The 16466-nt window shown below is 42.0% G+C and overlaps 1 protein-coding gene across 6 annotated transcripts in view; it reads left to right on the forward strand.

Annotated features, from left to right (window-relative positions):
* bcas3 (BCAS3 microtubule associated cell migration factor) overlaps nt 1–16466 on the forward strand; it is a 681054-nt gene that overhangs the window by 241625 nt on the left and 422963 nt on the right. For all 6 annotated transcript variants that reach the window (XM_078422068.1, XM_078422067.1, XM_078422074.1 and 3 more), the window contains exon 15: nt 11367–11631. In XM_078422068.1, coding sequence (XP_078278194.1) covers nt 11367–11631 — 265 coding nt within the window. The remainder of the gene's footprint in view (nt 1–11366; nt 11632–16466) is intronic.

Consider the following 16466-nt stretch of genomic DNA (forward strand, 5'->3'; position numbering starts at 1 on the left):
CTGAAGTTTGATGTTGCTGGACAGGAGTTGGTGCGAGTCAGTGAACAAAGCTAATTTCAGAGGGGTTTTGTGCTTGTTCTGTTCGTAGATTGGTCATAGTGAGGCCAATTACTCTTCTTTCCTACATACAATGCCAGGGATGCTATCTGTTCTGTTCAAATGGAATAATACTCCAATAACTTGCTAACCGCTTGTTCAGAAATTCCAATGACCCGGCATTATGCAATTGTGTGAAATCTGAGATTGGTGATGATGAAGTTAACGTACAAGAAATTATTTGGTTTGGCATGTTCATCATCTTTTATCTGAAAATAAGAGCAGAAACTGTTTATAGAAACATTGAAACATAGAAACATAGAAAATAGGTGCAGGAGTAGGCCATTCGGCCCTTCGAGCCTGCACCGCCATTCAATATGATCATGGCTGATCATCCAGCTCAGTAGCTTGTACCTGCCTTCTCTCCATACCCCCTGATCCCTTTAGCAAAAAGGGCCACATCTAACTCCCTCTTAAATATAGCCAATGCACTGGCCTCAACTACCTTCTGTGGCAGAGAATTCCACAGACTCACCACTCTCTGTGTGAAGAAATGTTCGAAAGGACTGATATTGAAACCAAAATAGCGCAATTATTGGGATGTGATGGATATGTCAGGATTACTGTGCTAAATTAAGTTCCAGAATTAGCCAATACACTTTAGATTTCTAAATTTCAGTCCTTCGGCCGTTGGGTGTTATTCAAGTCACAGATCCATCCTCCCATTAGAGGGAGAGGGGGGGAAAAAGGAAGACTTGGAGAAGAATCTAACTAATGCGGGAAAATGATAATAGAAAAAATATAGAGTCAATGAAGTAAAATTGTGGAAGAGACTTTTACAGTCACTATAGTTCCTGATTGCTCAAAACAGGATAAGTATAGACACAAAGTGCTGGAGTAACTCAGCAGGTCAGGCAGTATCTCTAAAGATGTTGCTTGACTCACTGAGTTATTCCAGCACTTTGTGTGTTATTCGGGAGACTAGCATCTGCAGCTCCTTGTGGTCTAAGATAAATATAGCCTCATTGTTGGCAGGTCCCAATGGATGACAATAGTTGGTAATCTGAAGTTGGTCTCAGGACCAAACTGAGGAAAGTGAACTATAGGTTCAGTTCATGTAGGAAAATAACTGCAGATGCTGGTACAAATCGAAGGTATCACAAAATACTGGAGTAACTCAGCGGGTCAGGCAGCATCTCAGGAGAGAAGGAATGGGTGACGTTTCGGAAGGAATGGGTGACGTTTCTTCAGAAGGGTCTCGACCCGAAACGTCACCCATTCCTTCTCTCCTGAGATGCTGCCTGACCCGCTGAGTTACTCCAGCATTTTGTGATACCATAGATTCAGTTCATGATTGTTATCTGGTGATCTCTGCTGGATAGGAACGTTTGTGACAAATTGCATGACCGCATGATCTTATTTATGAAAGCAATTACTTCAAATGTTCAGTAAATTTGTGAATTGCACATGAACCCAAACTTGATTTTTTACGAAAATTCTTTTCTCTCAAGATGTATTCCTCAAAGCGGCATAAGAATGTTTATAAAGGTGTTTATAAAGAATGCGAATAAAGGTGCATGACCCCAGAACTCAAGCCTAATTATGAACAGATTTAAAGCAGAAAAAATAGGCGATTTTATTGTTAACTTCTGATGTGAAGTAAAATTGCAAGTCATCATTCCTTCAGTTATAAGGGATAAAGGAATATATTGCCATCTTATCTCCAAATACTTTGTCCCTACCTGCAACACTGAACAGATTTAATCTTTGAATGTTTAATGTCCAGTAATTCTTCTTTACACGTGAGTTTAACCTTTGACTTTCTCATTCCCTTGAAAGGTTGGAAAGCAATCACCCATCAACTGGTTGCTCAATGTCTTATTTACCTTCTGCAGCTCAGCATTCCCCTTTGTGTCACATCAGCTCTTAGATTTCTGCCAATGTGGCTATTGAACCAGCCGCTGGAAGGTTGCGCAAGAGCAACCATGGGTGTTTCATCTTTTGCTTACTTTTAACAACTGTTCCCTCATTTCAACACTGCAAATATAACACATTCCAGTCAGACATGATTGCACCTCTTCACCGTGTAACACTGTTGCAATCTCGGATATTGGCCCTATGTCTCAGCATTATAAACTGCTTTTTTGAACTCGAGTCTATTTTTGTTTCAAACACTTTGTTTTGTTCGACTGTTTCTCTAAACTTCTCCATCCTCACCACCTTGTGAGATCTGTGGTTCTCCAGTTCCTGCCTCGCGCATATCCGAGATCTTAATGTGCAGGAAGGAACTGCAGATGCTGGTTTACACCGAAGATAGACACAAAATGCTGGAGTAACTCAGCGGAACAGGCAGCATCTCTGGAGAGAAGGAATGGGTGACATTTCGGGTCTAGAAGAAGTCTGAAGAAAGGTCTCGACCCGAAATGTCACCCATTCCTTCGATCCAGAGATGCTGCCTGTTCTGCTGAGTTACTCCAGCATTTTGTGTCTATCTTGGATCTTAATCACCACTGACGACCATACATTTATATACAAGGCCTTAAACTTTGGAATTCCCCCTCTGATCCTCCTCCTTCAAGGCACTCCATAAAGGTTAGAACTGACATAGGTCATGTTAAATTTGTTTGATAATCACGCTGGTGAAGTGCCTCGCGAATGTTTTATTATCTTCCTGCTTCTCCTCATCACCATCACCACCCCTCTCAGTGACAGTCATCGTTGAAACCTGTCCTTTACATCTCTTCTTGCCAACTGCCTTTTTTAGTCTTCTGAATATTATTTCCCAAATTCTCTTCTGTTTCCTACCAATTCTCCTGTGAAGCACTTTCTGATGCAGATTAAATGAAAGTCATTTACTGTTGTTGTATGACATGACTTTGTGCAATTTTCTGCTTCATGGTGATCCATTGAATGTACTCAATATGGCACAGAGTCTGGAATGCGATGTGAGGCAATAGGCTACTGAGGAGGTTGTCATTAAAGCATAGTGGAGGAATCACATCTCAAAGAGGCCTTTGATCTAAGTATGAACACACTCATGAAAAAAACCGAAGGCCATCATGTACAAACCGCAAGGTTTCTTAAGTTATTATATTTCCAATAAGATTGTCAGTTTTTATTGATTCAACAGTGAACTTCCACATGGAAAGAATAAAAAACATTTGGCCAGCAAGTCAAAGCACTTAGTGTTGATAACTGGAGATGAATTTTTAGGAGATGATTGTTCTCTATGAGGAATAGACAAAACTTTTTCAACGTGGCATAATTCGACAGCAATTTGCAATATTCAGCTGTCATGAACAGTAAAGTGAAAGTTACCACTTGCATATCGTGGTAATTTTTATTGAGAGGTCAATATTGGCCAGAACACAGGGGAGAACTTCACTGCAGAAAGGAGATGCATGAGAGAGTAGGCTGGCTTTCAGCACATTCAAAAGGTGGCATCTCAACTACGTAAATTCCCTGACAATCGCACTGCAACATCAGTCTAAAATTTTAAGGATTACTTGTTGGAAAGTGACTACAATCCACAATCTTGTGACTCAGGCAAGAGTTTTACTGGGCTAGAGCTAATACTATTATAATGGAAGATAGACCAAAAATGCTGGAATAACTCAGCGGGACAGGCAGCATCTCTGGAGGGAAGGAATGGGGGATGTTTCGGGTCAAGACCATTCTTCAGCCTCTCTTCGGTGTAAACCAGCATCTACAGTTCTGTAGATTGGTTATTCCCTTCTAACCTTGTTAGTAGTTGCTCCGCCTAATATCGATATATATTACCAAGAGCTTGCTTACCTAGGGCAGTTGTAGAAGCTGTTAGTCTCTGTGACGTCTTGCAGATCAATGCTGTAAGTGGTCTTTAATAAATATGTGTTGCATTTTCGACGTGTGTACGACTCCACTCATCACATGGTGTCAGAAGTGGGATTCTGGCATGTCACCAGCAGCCCTGAGTTTCCGCAGTCCAACGGACTCGCCGAACGAACCGTTCCGAAGCGCAAAACAACTAATGGAGCGTTCCTACCTCGCTAAATCGGACGTCTACCTGGACCTACTCAATTTAAGGAACATTGCCAGGGATCCCATACTGGGTTCCCCAGCCCAGCGACTGCTGTCTCGTCAAACCCGTGCTGCCCTGCCTGTACTCCTGCAGCTTTTGCAGCCACAGGTCCGTTCTCCGCCCGCGGTCCAGAAACGACTACAATTCAAGCGCAAACAAAAACATCTTTTCGACAAATCCAGTAAGCCGCTTAAACCTCTCTCCAGTGAACAGGTCGTTCGCCTCCAGACCACCAAGGGCTACGGCAGTCTGGGTCACATCCACAGCCCTGCCAAAGAACCGCGCTCCTACCTGGTTAGCGCGGATGGAGCCATTTACAGACGCAACCGTCAACATCTTCCAGTGAAGGAACTGCATCCTGCGACTCCACATCCAGAGGTCTCGCGTTTTGCATACCCTCCCACTACCGGGCCGGCTGCTCCACTACCAGAGACTGAGTCCCCCGCCGCCTCTCCACGGTGTTTGGTGCCCAACTCAACTACTTCACCACCTCCACCCGACGGGTCTCCGGTGCCGTCCCCGGTCACACCCCCGGTCCCCTCCCCATTCACTTCACCCGTGAAGGGAGGAGATGCGGATTCGTACCGCACACGCGCCGGTCGGGTCAGCAGGCCACCCATTAGATACAGCGATTTTGTGTAACCGTCTAGCTTCCCCATTTGCGATATTAACGTTTCAGCTACTATAGTGTTTAGCTGCCATGTTTCCACGTATCTATGCTTTATTTGTTTCTACAAGGAAAAATGTAGATTGGTTATTCCCTACTAACCAATGGTAGCGCTTGTTAGTTTTTAATACTTTTTAATCCTCTAATACCACCGTTTAGATACAAGTGATTTATCTGTCTATTTTGGGTTAGGTTTATTATTATCATGTGTACTGAGGTTTAGTGAAGAGCTTTTGTAGCATTTAATAGCCTGATAGTCGTAGGGAAAAAAAACTGCTCCTGAACCTAGATGGTACAGTTTTCAGGGTTGTGTGGGTCTCTGATGATTTTTGAGGCAACGACTCCTGTGGATCCCTTCGATGGTGGGGAGATCAGTACTCTTGATGGACTGGGCAGCGTTCACCACTTTTTGTAATTGTATTGTAATTATTTTATTGTAATTTATTGAATGTAAAAACAATCTTCAACAATTTATTGAATGTAAAAACAATCTTCATTCCTGGGAGTTCGAGTTGCTGAACCAGACTGTAATGCAACCAGTAAATATGCTCTCTACTGTACACCTGTAGAAGTTCAAGAGAGTATTCGTTGACATACCGAATCTCCTCAATCTAAGGAAGTAGCGGCGTTGATCGGCTTTCTTTATGATTGCATCAATGTGCTGGGTCCAGGACAGATCTTCAGAGATATGCACGCCCAATAATTTGGAGCTTTTGACTGTCTCCACAGGGTCCCGTCAATAAAGACAGGTTTGTGGATCCTTGTTCTTCCTCTTCCAATGTCCACAATCAGTTCCTTGGTCTTATTGATGTTGTGAGCAAGGTTGTTGTTCTGGCACCATTTAGTCATCGCTCAATCTCCCTCCTACATTTTGACTCATCGTCGTTTATAATTCGGTCAATAATGATGGTGACTTTGGCAAACTTGACGATGGAGTTCGAACTGTGTCCAGCTATACAATCGTGAGTAAAGAGTGAGTGGAGCAGGGGGCTGAGCATGCAGCCTTGAGGAGCTCCCGTGCTGACGGTTATCAAGGAGGATTGTGGTCTGTTGATGAGGAAGTCAAGGATTCAGTTGAGGAATGCGCAGAGACTCAGTTTTGTGAGCTTGGTAACCAGCTTGGAGGGGATGATGCTGGTAAACGCCAAGCTATCGTCTATGAACAACAGCCTGGCCTATGTGTTTTTATTGAACAAGTGGTCCAGTGCAGAGTGCAAGGCCAGTGAGATTGCATCTACTGTTGACATGTTGTGGTGGTAGGCAAATTGTAGTGGTTCCAGGTTCTTGGTGAGAAAGATGTTGAGATGCCCCACAAGCAACCTCTCAAAGCACTTCATCACCACAGACGTTAGTGCCACCAGTCAGTAGTCATTGAGGCATGCCACCTTATTATTCTTGGGCACCGGTATGATGCCCAACATACCATTCGCTTTCTTCACTGCCTGCTGCACCTGCATGCCTACTTTCAATGACTGGTGTACCACGACACCCAGGTCTCGTTGCATCTCCCCTTTTCCTAATCGGCCACCATTCAGATAATAGTCTGCTTTCCTGTTCTTGCCACCAAAGTGGATAACCTCACATTTATCCACATTATACTGCAACTGCCATGCATTTGCTCACTCACCTAACCTATCCAAGTCACGTTGCAGCCTCCTAGCATCCTCCTCACAGTTAACACTGCCCCCCAGCTTTGTGTCATCCGCAAACTTGGAGATGTTGCATTCAATTCCCTCGTCCAAATCATTACTATATATTGTAAATAGCTGGGGTCCCAGCACTGAGCCTTGCGGTACCCCACTAGTCACTGCCTGCCATTCTGAAAAGGACCCGTTTATTCCTACTCTTTGCTTCCTGTCTGCCAGCCAGTTCTCTATCCACATCAATACTGAACCCACAATACCGTGTGCTTTAAGTTTGCATACTAATCTCTTATGTGGGACCTTGTCGAAAGCCTTCTGGAAGTCCAGATATAACACATCCACTGGTTCTTCCTTATCCACTCTACTAGTTACATCCTCGAAAAATTCTATGAGATTTGTCAGGCATGATTTACCTTTCATAAATCCATGCTGACTTTGTCCAATGATTTCACCACTTTCCAAATGTGCTGCTATCCCATCTTTAATAACTGACTAGCATTTTCCCCACTACCGATGTTAGACTAACTGGTCTGTAATTCCCCGTTTTCTCTCTCCCTCCCTTTTTGAAAAGTGGGGTTACATTAGCTACCCTCCAATCCTCAGGAACTACTCCAGAATCTAAAGAGTTTTGAAAAATTATCACTAATGCATCCACTATTTCTGGGATGCAGCCTATCTGGCCCTGGGGATTTATCGGCCTTTAATCCATTCAATTTACCTAACACCACTTCCCGACTAACCTGGATTTCACTCAGTTCCTCCATCTCATTTGACCCCCGGTCCCCTGCTATTTCTGGCAGATTATTTATGTCTTCCTTAGTGAAGACAGAACCAAAGTAGTTATTCAATTGGTCTGCCATGTCCTTGTTCCCCATGATCAATTCACCTGTTTCTGACTGCAAGGGACCTACATTTGTTTTAACTAATCTTTTTCTCTTCACATATCTATAAAAGCTTTTGCAGTCAGTTTTTATGTTCCCTGCCAGTTTTCTTTCATAATCTATTTTCCCTTTCCTAATTAAGCCCTTTGTCCTCTGCTGGACTCTGAATTTCTCCCAGTCCTCTGGTAGGCTGCTTTTTCTTGCTAATTTGTATGCTTCATCTTTTGTTTTGATACTATCCCTAATTTCCCTTGTTAGCCACGGATGCACTACCTTCCCTGATTTATTCTTTTGCCAAACTGGGATGAACAATTGTTGTAGTTCATCCATGCGGTCTTTAAATGCCTTCCATTGCATATCCACCGTCAACCCTTTAAGAATCAATTGCTAGTCTATCTTGGCCAATTCATGTCTCATACCCTCAAAGTTACCTTTCTTTAAGTTCAGAACCGTTGTTTCTGAATTAACTATGTTAGTAGAATGTTAGTAGACCTCCTGGTTCATCCAAGGCTTTTGGTTGGGGAACACTTGGGTCGTTTTTGTGGGAACACAGTTCTCCACATTTTTTCCTGAAATCCGTAACAATTGTGGCGTATGCAAAGACATGCAGATTTCTAGGTTAATTGGCTTCTGTAAATTGTCCCTAGTGTGTAGGATAGAACTAGTGTATGGATGATCACTGGTTGGTGTGGACTTGGAGGGCCAAAAGGCCTGTTTCCACACTGTATCTCTAAACTAAACTTACTAAATATCTTAGAAGAGTCTCGACCCGAAACGTCACCCATTTCTTCTCTTCAGAGATGCTGCCTGTCCCGCTGAGTTACTCCATCATTTTGTGTTTACCTTTAAATATCATAGTTTGTGTATAAAGATCACTGTTTATACACATTACCTCAGTTTGTGTATATTATATGTGGACTCCATTACTTACTTAAGGAACAAATATTTAACCTTGCCTACAATTACTCTTAGCGCCATTAAGTCTAAATAAGATGTCATGTTCAGATTAATGGGTACAGGAAGAATCTGAGTTATGTATGTTCTTTTGTCAGAGATGTGAGGATGTTCTGATAAGATGGCAACCAAAATTCACCTGATCTTACATCAAGGCCAAGCACAGAAATAACCTTGGGGAGTGACTTGCATCACCTCATCCTTCCCCACCCCCATCAATGCTCTCAACTGAGGATCATTAAAATGTGGGAGTATAGAGCTAACGATTGGCTACGAAGGAGAAAACTGTGAACCTTGTCACTTGGTATGAAACTGGTTAGAACTTGTCACTGTGACTTAAAGGTACGCGTTTCACGCCAACCTCTCTTCCGATATGCTGAACATGGCTTTCATTCTAATGTGTCAATCACACTGCCAAGTATCTGTCGAAGGTAACCGATTAAAAGTTTTTTCTGCAAAGCTTGCGGGCACAGATTTAAATGCACATGACAGTGAATACAGTTTTTTTTTGTTCACTGTGCATGACTGGAATTTTTGTTAAGATTTTTATCACCGCTGTCTGTTAGTTAAGTAGAGAGTGTATTGAAACACAGACTGGAGTGAGTGCTTGGCTGTGGCTCGTAGCTGAGTGACTGACTCTTTGATCAAGTCATTCAGTGCAGCGACATGTCACTGTTAATCTGATCCCTGTCTGTCTCACTCTCTGCATTTGAAGGCACTGTTTACACTGAGGTTTTCAGTCCCTTCTACTCCATACCTCCCCCCCTCTTCTCTCTCCCCCACATAGCATGGAATTTAATTCACGAATGATTCTAAACTCATGGTTGATCTGAGTTAAAGGCAATTCCTGTGCTAGTTTAGCCAAGTGATCTGAAAAGTCTAATGTAGACAGTAGACTGCAATTGATACCAAACTAATTTACCTCTGTTGTATTTGATTTTCAGTCCAGTAATCAGACCTGCAAAGTCATATGTGACACAAACAATAAATTGGAACTTCCCATGTGCTTGTTTAAAGGTCAAGCCCCTACAATTACTGCTGAGATTGGAAGAAATGGCAAAACTTCCTTTTAAACTTAATGTACAGTGCGTGGATCTATAAACACGTTTTTCAATTACATGAGAGTGAAACGCTATATAGTCAGTATCATTCAGTGAGGTTCCATTGTGTTTGTACATCATCAGGCAAAATCTTTTCCCTCATGGCAAACCTGCAGTACATGTGGTTGCTTTCCAGAGGACAGAAATTAGATTGCATAGGAAATAACTGCAGATGCTGGTTTAAACCAAAGATAGACACAAAAAGCTGGAGTTACTTAGCCGGTCAGACAGCATCTCTGGAGTAAAGGAATATGTCCTTTCGGGTCGAGACCCTTCTTCAGACTTCAGGGGAGAGGGAGTGTTGAGATATGGTAGGGTTAGGTGTGAAAACGATAGATCAAAGAAGGGTCTTGTGTTGCTTCAGGCTTTTAGTGTCTATCTACGGAAATTAGATTGTTTGCCAATGAAGGGTGCTTTGTCTGAGAAGTACTGAATTGACAGGATGGGTTTGCTAAACATGTTGGAGACAGATGTAACCTGTTTGGCTCACTAACTCACTAAAAAGGTTATGTAGAGAAATCAGGTTAGCCAATAACAAGATTGAAAACATATAAAATGACAACAAATGGAGAATTTAAGAGGAACAAAGAATGGTGAGAATGGAGAAGGTTAGAGCAGACACTGTTGCCAGATTTAAGGAGAGGCTATCATGAGGGAAAATGGAATCGAGGAAGTATGATGAATAAATGTCAGCAAGGATCAACTGAAATGAATCATAAAGTCACCTATCCATGCTCTCCAGAGATGCTGCCTGGCCCGCTGAGTCACACCAGCAGGTTGTGTCTTCTTTTGTAAACCAGCATCTGCAGTTCCTTGTTTCTACATTTCTCTGAATCACAGAAAATCCTGAAATTTATCCCATGCTAACTTTGTTCCAAAATGGACTGAAGCCATATCGCCATTAAAATTACATGATACTGAAACTGAATAAATTCACTTTCTTCGAGGAAACATGCTCATTAAGGTACTTTTGTGGTTGGACAAATTTAAGGTATATTCAATTTAGCATCTGATTGAAAGACCAAAAATTGTTTCGTAGGTCAAAACGTGAACACTAAAATATAATCTGAAGGGGATGGCGAAAGTGAGAGATTTTTTATGGAGTTGCATTGAGCAGGATTACTAGTGTTTCAGATGTAGCATTTATAAAGAGTTGAATTTTGATATTACAAATCTCAGTAACACTGAACCTTATTCTTTATCAGGTTTATGAGTAGCACATTGAGAAGCATTGAGCACAAGCAGTGAGCTGAGGGAACATGGTCAAGCATAAGTGGAGTTCTACGAGTGCTGTTACTTATCGTCAAGGTCTGATGACTGGCTCCTAAGCTGCTGTTAGCATGATGAACTATAAATGCACATCAAATTAGCTGCAGTGGAAGTCCACCATTTCCAGACTTTCCAATCTTCTTATAGCACAAAGTGATCGCCAGCAAATGAGATAAGACAGTTACGGTGATCAGTATGCTCACGTCAAGACACAGGCATGCCAATGACGTTACTACATCAAATGGCTTTAAATTCTTTGACACAAAACCTTTACCTTTTAATCTGCCACCTGTGGTGTCACTTCAGGAGTCTGTCATTTCAATGCTTTTTACTTCTTTATTTATCATTGTGCTTTCTGTGAGGAGACATGCACAGTGCACAAAAGCTCAATGTTTGCAGGAGATAACTGTGAACATATGGAAGATCCTGGAGATGGTTACGAGCAGCATTGCTGTCTCTTGATAGCTGTTCTTGATGGGCATCTCAGCATCAGATAAGGAAAAGTATATTCTTTCTGTCATTTGGGATAATGTTCATAATCCTCTCTATTTACATTCAAAATACCATCATATTACCTCATGTTGTACAGAAATTCATAGGATGCATTTACTATTGTTAAGTACATAACCTGATTCATTCAGTTTGAATCATAAAACACAGCCATTCGGCCCTTTGCAGAGATGTTGGGTTTCTTGAAAAGTACAAATACATGGTGTAGCAAATGTAATTTCTGCTATTTCTATATTTATATTCTAGGTGCAGGACATTTGTTTTAGCCAGGACTGCCGCTGGGTGGTGATCAGCACATTGAGGGGAACCTCTCATGTATTCCCGGTAAATCCATATGGTGGGCAGCCCTCTGTGCGAACACATATGTCTCCTCGTGTGGTGAATCGCATGAGTCGATTTCAGAAGAGTGCTGGTCTGGAAGACATTGAACAAGAGCTTTCAACCAAACAAGGTGGACGCTGCAGTCCTGTGCCTGGTCTTTCAAGCAGTCCCTCTGGGTCACCGCTTCACAGTGAGTATCTGTTTTTTGTTTCATTAATCAAGAGATTATTTTAAAACTGCAATTTTTTTTTTGCCAATCAACATAATTTCCAGGTCTGCTTTTGGAATTCTTTATCACATCTATAATTACCAGCCACTTTCAATGGCAAATTCTTTTAGGAGCATATTAAATGTCTTTTTCTTTGTAGTCTCTCTCAGTTATCTATCTATCTGTCTGTCTGTCTGCCTGTCTGTCTGTCTGTCTGTCCCATAACTTTTATGGTTCGCACAGGCAAAACGGTACACCATAGCGCCACCATTTTTGCACCACCTTACCCACCATTATCATGTGCATAATATGTAACAACTCTCATTCAAATTGAACCTACATTTTTAAAGCTAGAGAGATTTTAAAGTTTAAAAATTCACTTTCTAACCCATTTCCTGAAACTCCTCAGCGTTTGACGTCACAATGCTCCACGTTCCACTTCATTTGCTCCTCACTCGCCAAAACAAGATGGCCGCCAGCAGCGCCGCCGCTGGCCCGCACTCAGTCCTTCCCTCTCCCCTCGCCTGGCACCGGCCTCGGCCTCTCGCCCGGCCTCAGTCGTTCCCTCTCCCCTCGCCCAGCCTCAGTCGTGGGAGTGGGGAGGAGGGGAAAGTGAGGGTGGAGGGAGGGGAAAGTGGGGGTGGAGGGAGGTGGGGGTCAGGAGAGGGGGAGGGGGGAATAGGGCTCACTCAGTGACGACACCCTCTCCCCTTCCCTGTCCCCCCTTCCCTGTCCCCCCTCTACGAGGAATGGGCCCAACGGGTCCAATTGGTCTAGTAGTGTACTAAATTCCCTAATTTCTCGTGCTGTACTTTTATGATGTAAGAATAAATTTGAGAACAGAGAAACTTGAAAGAATCCAATTGAAACATAATTTGCATTGTTATAAGAAGATAGCTGGAGTAAGTCAGCGGGACAGGCAGCATGGGTCAGATGCACACTTTGCTACTGGCAAGATTAAGCTTCACTCACTTGAACATTTCTTTAGGTTGCAAATTTATGACTTCAAGTAAAATCCCCCTTCCACGCCTCCATGGTACACGCATAAAATTTACATCATCAGAAGTCCTGTAAATTTACCGAAGGGGAGATTATTTGCACAATTAATTTTCAATAGACTTTTGTGCATTATGTCCCATCCAAATTTGTTTTGAACACCATTTTAAAGGTTCTCCAGCCTATACTTTTGCCTAGCATTCTTGGTCATTGCTACTATTTGCACTGTGTCTCATCATTGATGCAGTATTTAAGAGGCAGAAACAGGCCATTAATCCCAGTAGATTATGTGAACCTTCTCCCACTCTTCATCATTTCACCCCATCAATGAATCACTTCCATCAGTGTTGGGCATATAGATGCTCCATGGGGATTCCATTCAAGGTTTAGACAAAGAATATCTAATAGAGTCAGCAATTGCTGAAACAGTGACACTGGGGGGATTTCTGCTGCCAGACTTTAAGGCTTGTATTTTTAGATTCCTCCACTCTGAGATATGTTTATGATGTTTCTGTTTTACGAGAGAGGCTTTCTCAGAGTTATGGCACCGGCTGCAGGGTGACATGCGAATAACATCTTGAGGGGAGCTGACTTGTCCTATGACAATAGGCCATCAAAACGTTGCTTTCATGCTGTGACATTTTCCCGAGGGCCATCCTACACATTTGTGCTTATTTATACGGTGCAAACACTGTGTTTGCGAAAGAGAAATACCTTCACATATTTGAAGGCAAGAATGCCAAATGCCTTCCTTGCCACCCAGTTTACGTGTGTTCCTATTTTTTATGTAAACTATGGGAACTATCTAATTATAGCCTTAAGTTTATCTGTTCAACAAAACTTCCCAAGGCCCTGCTACTCACTGTGTATGTCCTACCCTGACTTAACTTCTCAAAATGCATCACTTCTCACTTGTCCAAGTTAAGTTTCATCTGCTATTCCCTTGCTTCCCATGTGATCTGTATCTTATTGTAACCTCAGACAACCTCCAGTACTGTCAACAAGACCGCTAATTTTGGTGTGATCTGCAAACTTACTCATCATGCCATCTACATTCTCTTCCACATCATTAATATAAGACAAGCAACAAAAGACCCAATGCTGACCCTTGCTGTACCCCACCGGTCAAGGTTTTCAATCTGAAATTAATCCTGCATAACCACTGCTGCCTATGATCACTATGAAAAATGTGCATCTAATTTGGTAGCTCATCATGAATCCTATGTGGTTCAAACCTTACCTATAAGCCTAACATGAGGACATTGCAAACATGAGCCTAACATGAGGCCTTTCTAAGGTCTGGGTGGGCAATGCCTGTTGTCCTGCCCTCGTCTGTCTACTGGTCACTTCCCCAAAAAAGCCCAGTCAAAGTTGTGAGACATAATTATTCACGCACATTGCAATGCTGACTTTGGAATGGTGTGCTTTTAGGAGAACTGTTCTTACCTCATGGATGAGGTGTTTGAAGCATACTAATTTTACATGTAGTTTATTATTATCACTTACCAAGATGCAGTGAAAAGCTTTGTTTTGCGTGCTATCCAGTCAAATCATATTTTACATAAGTACAATCATGCACAAGTAAAACAGTAAAATTATTGTAGTGGATATTAGTATATCCTCTTCTGTGACAGCACACAAAGACTCGCCACGTTCCAGCGCCATCTTGCTACTTTCAAATCTTCAAGTCTCTGAAAGTATCAAGTCTGATTTTTGCCAAAGGAGATATGCATTTCTTATTTTCCCACTTTAAGGCCCAGTGTCCTGGCAATGCTGGTTAGATGCGTTAGGGGTTAGCTTAGCCCAGTGGGATGCTGACGGGTTCCTTCTGTGTCGCTCCGTACAATTGATGCAGGCTGTGTTCGATTTGCTTGCTCATTCAGTTGCTGAAGGGCGTCCAGTAAGATAGAGAGGGCAATAGATTTTTCTTGTGGGCGAATAATCTTGTGGCAGAAGATAGTGCTGAAATCACATGGACATTAATGTTACAATGAGGGAAAGCAATATTGTCCATGAAAGTTGGCTCTGAAGTTTGCTAATGTGGGATATACTATGTTGCTCCCTAGAAAGGCGCAGATGTCTTATAACAGAGGAATTTCAGTTCAAACTAATACTTCAGACCACAGTTTTGGAGCATGGAGAAAGTTGTAAATTTAGCACATTATTGAGAGCTGCAGAAATGGGAACTTGAACAGGAACTTGAAGCTGTTGAGTCTCTCCACTGTCATCCCACCGATGCACCCACAGCTTTCCTTTCTGACATTAGCAATCAAATACAAGATCAGTATAAATGAAACAATTTTTAGAAACGTCGTCACAAAAGAGTCTGCACAGTATTTCTGCTGTTGCGGATGATTCCAATAACGTTATAGCCTTGATTGATAGAAACCCATTAAGGATGTAGATTGACATGGCCTGTTCCATTTTGTATGACAAGCAGTTCCAACATCCTCTCCTAAGTGTGAAGCAATTCAGATATCCTCCCTTAGGGCCAAGCTCACTGCTAAGACTTAATCACAGCAATAGAAAAAGCAGACAAAAATATGTAGGAAGGAACTGCTGATGCTGGTTTAAACCGAAGATAGACACAAAATGCTGGAGTAACTCGGCGGGACAGGCTGCATCTCTGGACAGAAGGAATGGATGACATTTCGGGCCGAGACCTTTCCTCAGACTCAAACATCATCTATTCCTTCTCTCCAGAGATGCTGCCTGCCCCGCTGAGTTACTCCAGCATTTTGTGTCTATCTTTAGTATTTACAAGCAGTAGGATTGATACAATGTGTGGTGCACTCCAAAGGTCAGTGTCTTGAGTTACCCATCAATGGAGTGAACTGCACTGGACAACCATCAATTAGAGGCACAAATTAGTCAACACAATTGCAAATCAGCATGTCTGCCAGCCATGTTTCCATGTTTAGTCATGGAAGTTAATAATCACACAATTGTCACACAGCATAATTGTCAAACTGAAATTTGTGTTGAAGATTTCCCAATAACAATGAAATTGAACTTTGAAGATGTAATACTAAATCAGGTTTGTGAACGCACTTTGAGAGGATGCCCAGCCCGGGAAGGAACCCAAATAAAGTTTTACAGACATTCTATAACTGAGTTTGAATTACCAACAGATAAAGGATTTTGTAAGTGAGCTTATCAAGTGGTTAAACATTCGCAGGAAGTGGATTGTAGATGAGTTACATGTCAAACACACTGGAGTTGTCAACATGAAGGCCAGAAGATAATAAGGCAGCAAAAGTAGCAGGAGGAACAATGTAGAGGAGAAATAACGAAGGCTCGATCTTGAAAGAGTTAGAGTTAGAAAATCTGAGACTTGGCTATAGGACCTTAAAGAAGTAAATCAAATCTGTAATCGAAAGGGGTCCTTGATTTGTGTTGGAAAATTGTCAGATCACTAGATCATATCTGAAGCCTATGAAGTAAGGTATGATCATGGATCTATTTCAGACATCAATCCAGAGTCAGCTATTGTTCAGCTATGAGTCACAGTATAACAGTGGGCCAAATCAAGCGATTGTGAGTTTACTCACTATCAGAAACAAATGCACTGTTGAAGAGGAGTTAAGGAAGACAAATTAAATAAGGAAGCCAATCAACAGACTGAACCTGTAATGATTGCATACAATTGTGAAAACCATTTAGCAATGTTTTGTGCAAAGGTAAGGCAGTGGTGTATTTGTATTTAGGAATGTAAGTACGCAATATGGTCAGAGAACATATTGATGATATCACATATGATGTATGCACGGTGTGAAGTCAGTGTTCCTTGCTGCTGTCAGAACAAAATAAATACTCTTGTT

This window comes from Rhinoraja longicauda, chromosome 26, assembly GCF_053455715.1.
Source record: "Rhinoraja longicauda isolate Sanriku21f chromosome 26, sRhiLon1.1, whole genome shotgun sequence".
Classification (NCBI taxonomy): Eukaryota; Metazoa; Chordata; class Chondrichthyes; order Rajiformes; family Arhynchobatidae; genus Rhinoraja; species Rhinoraja longicauda.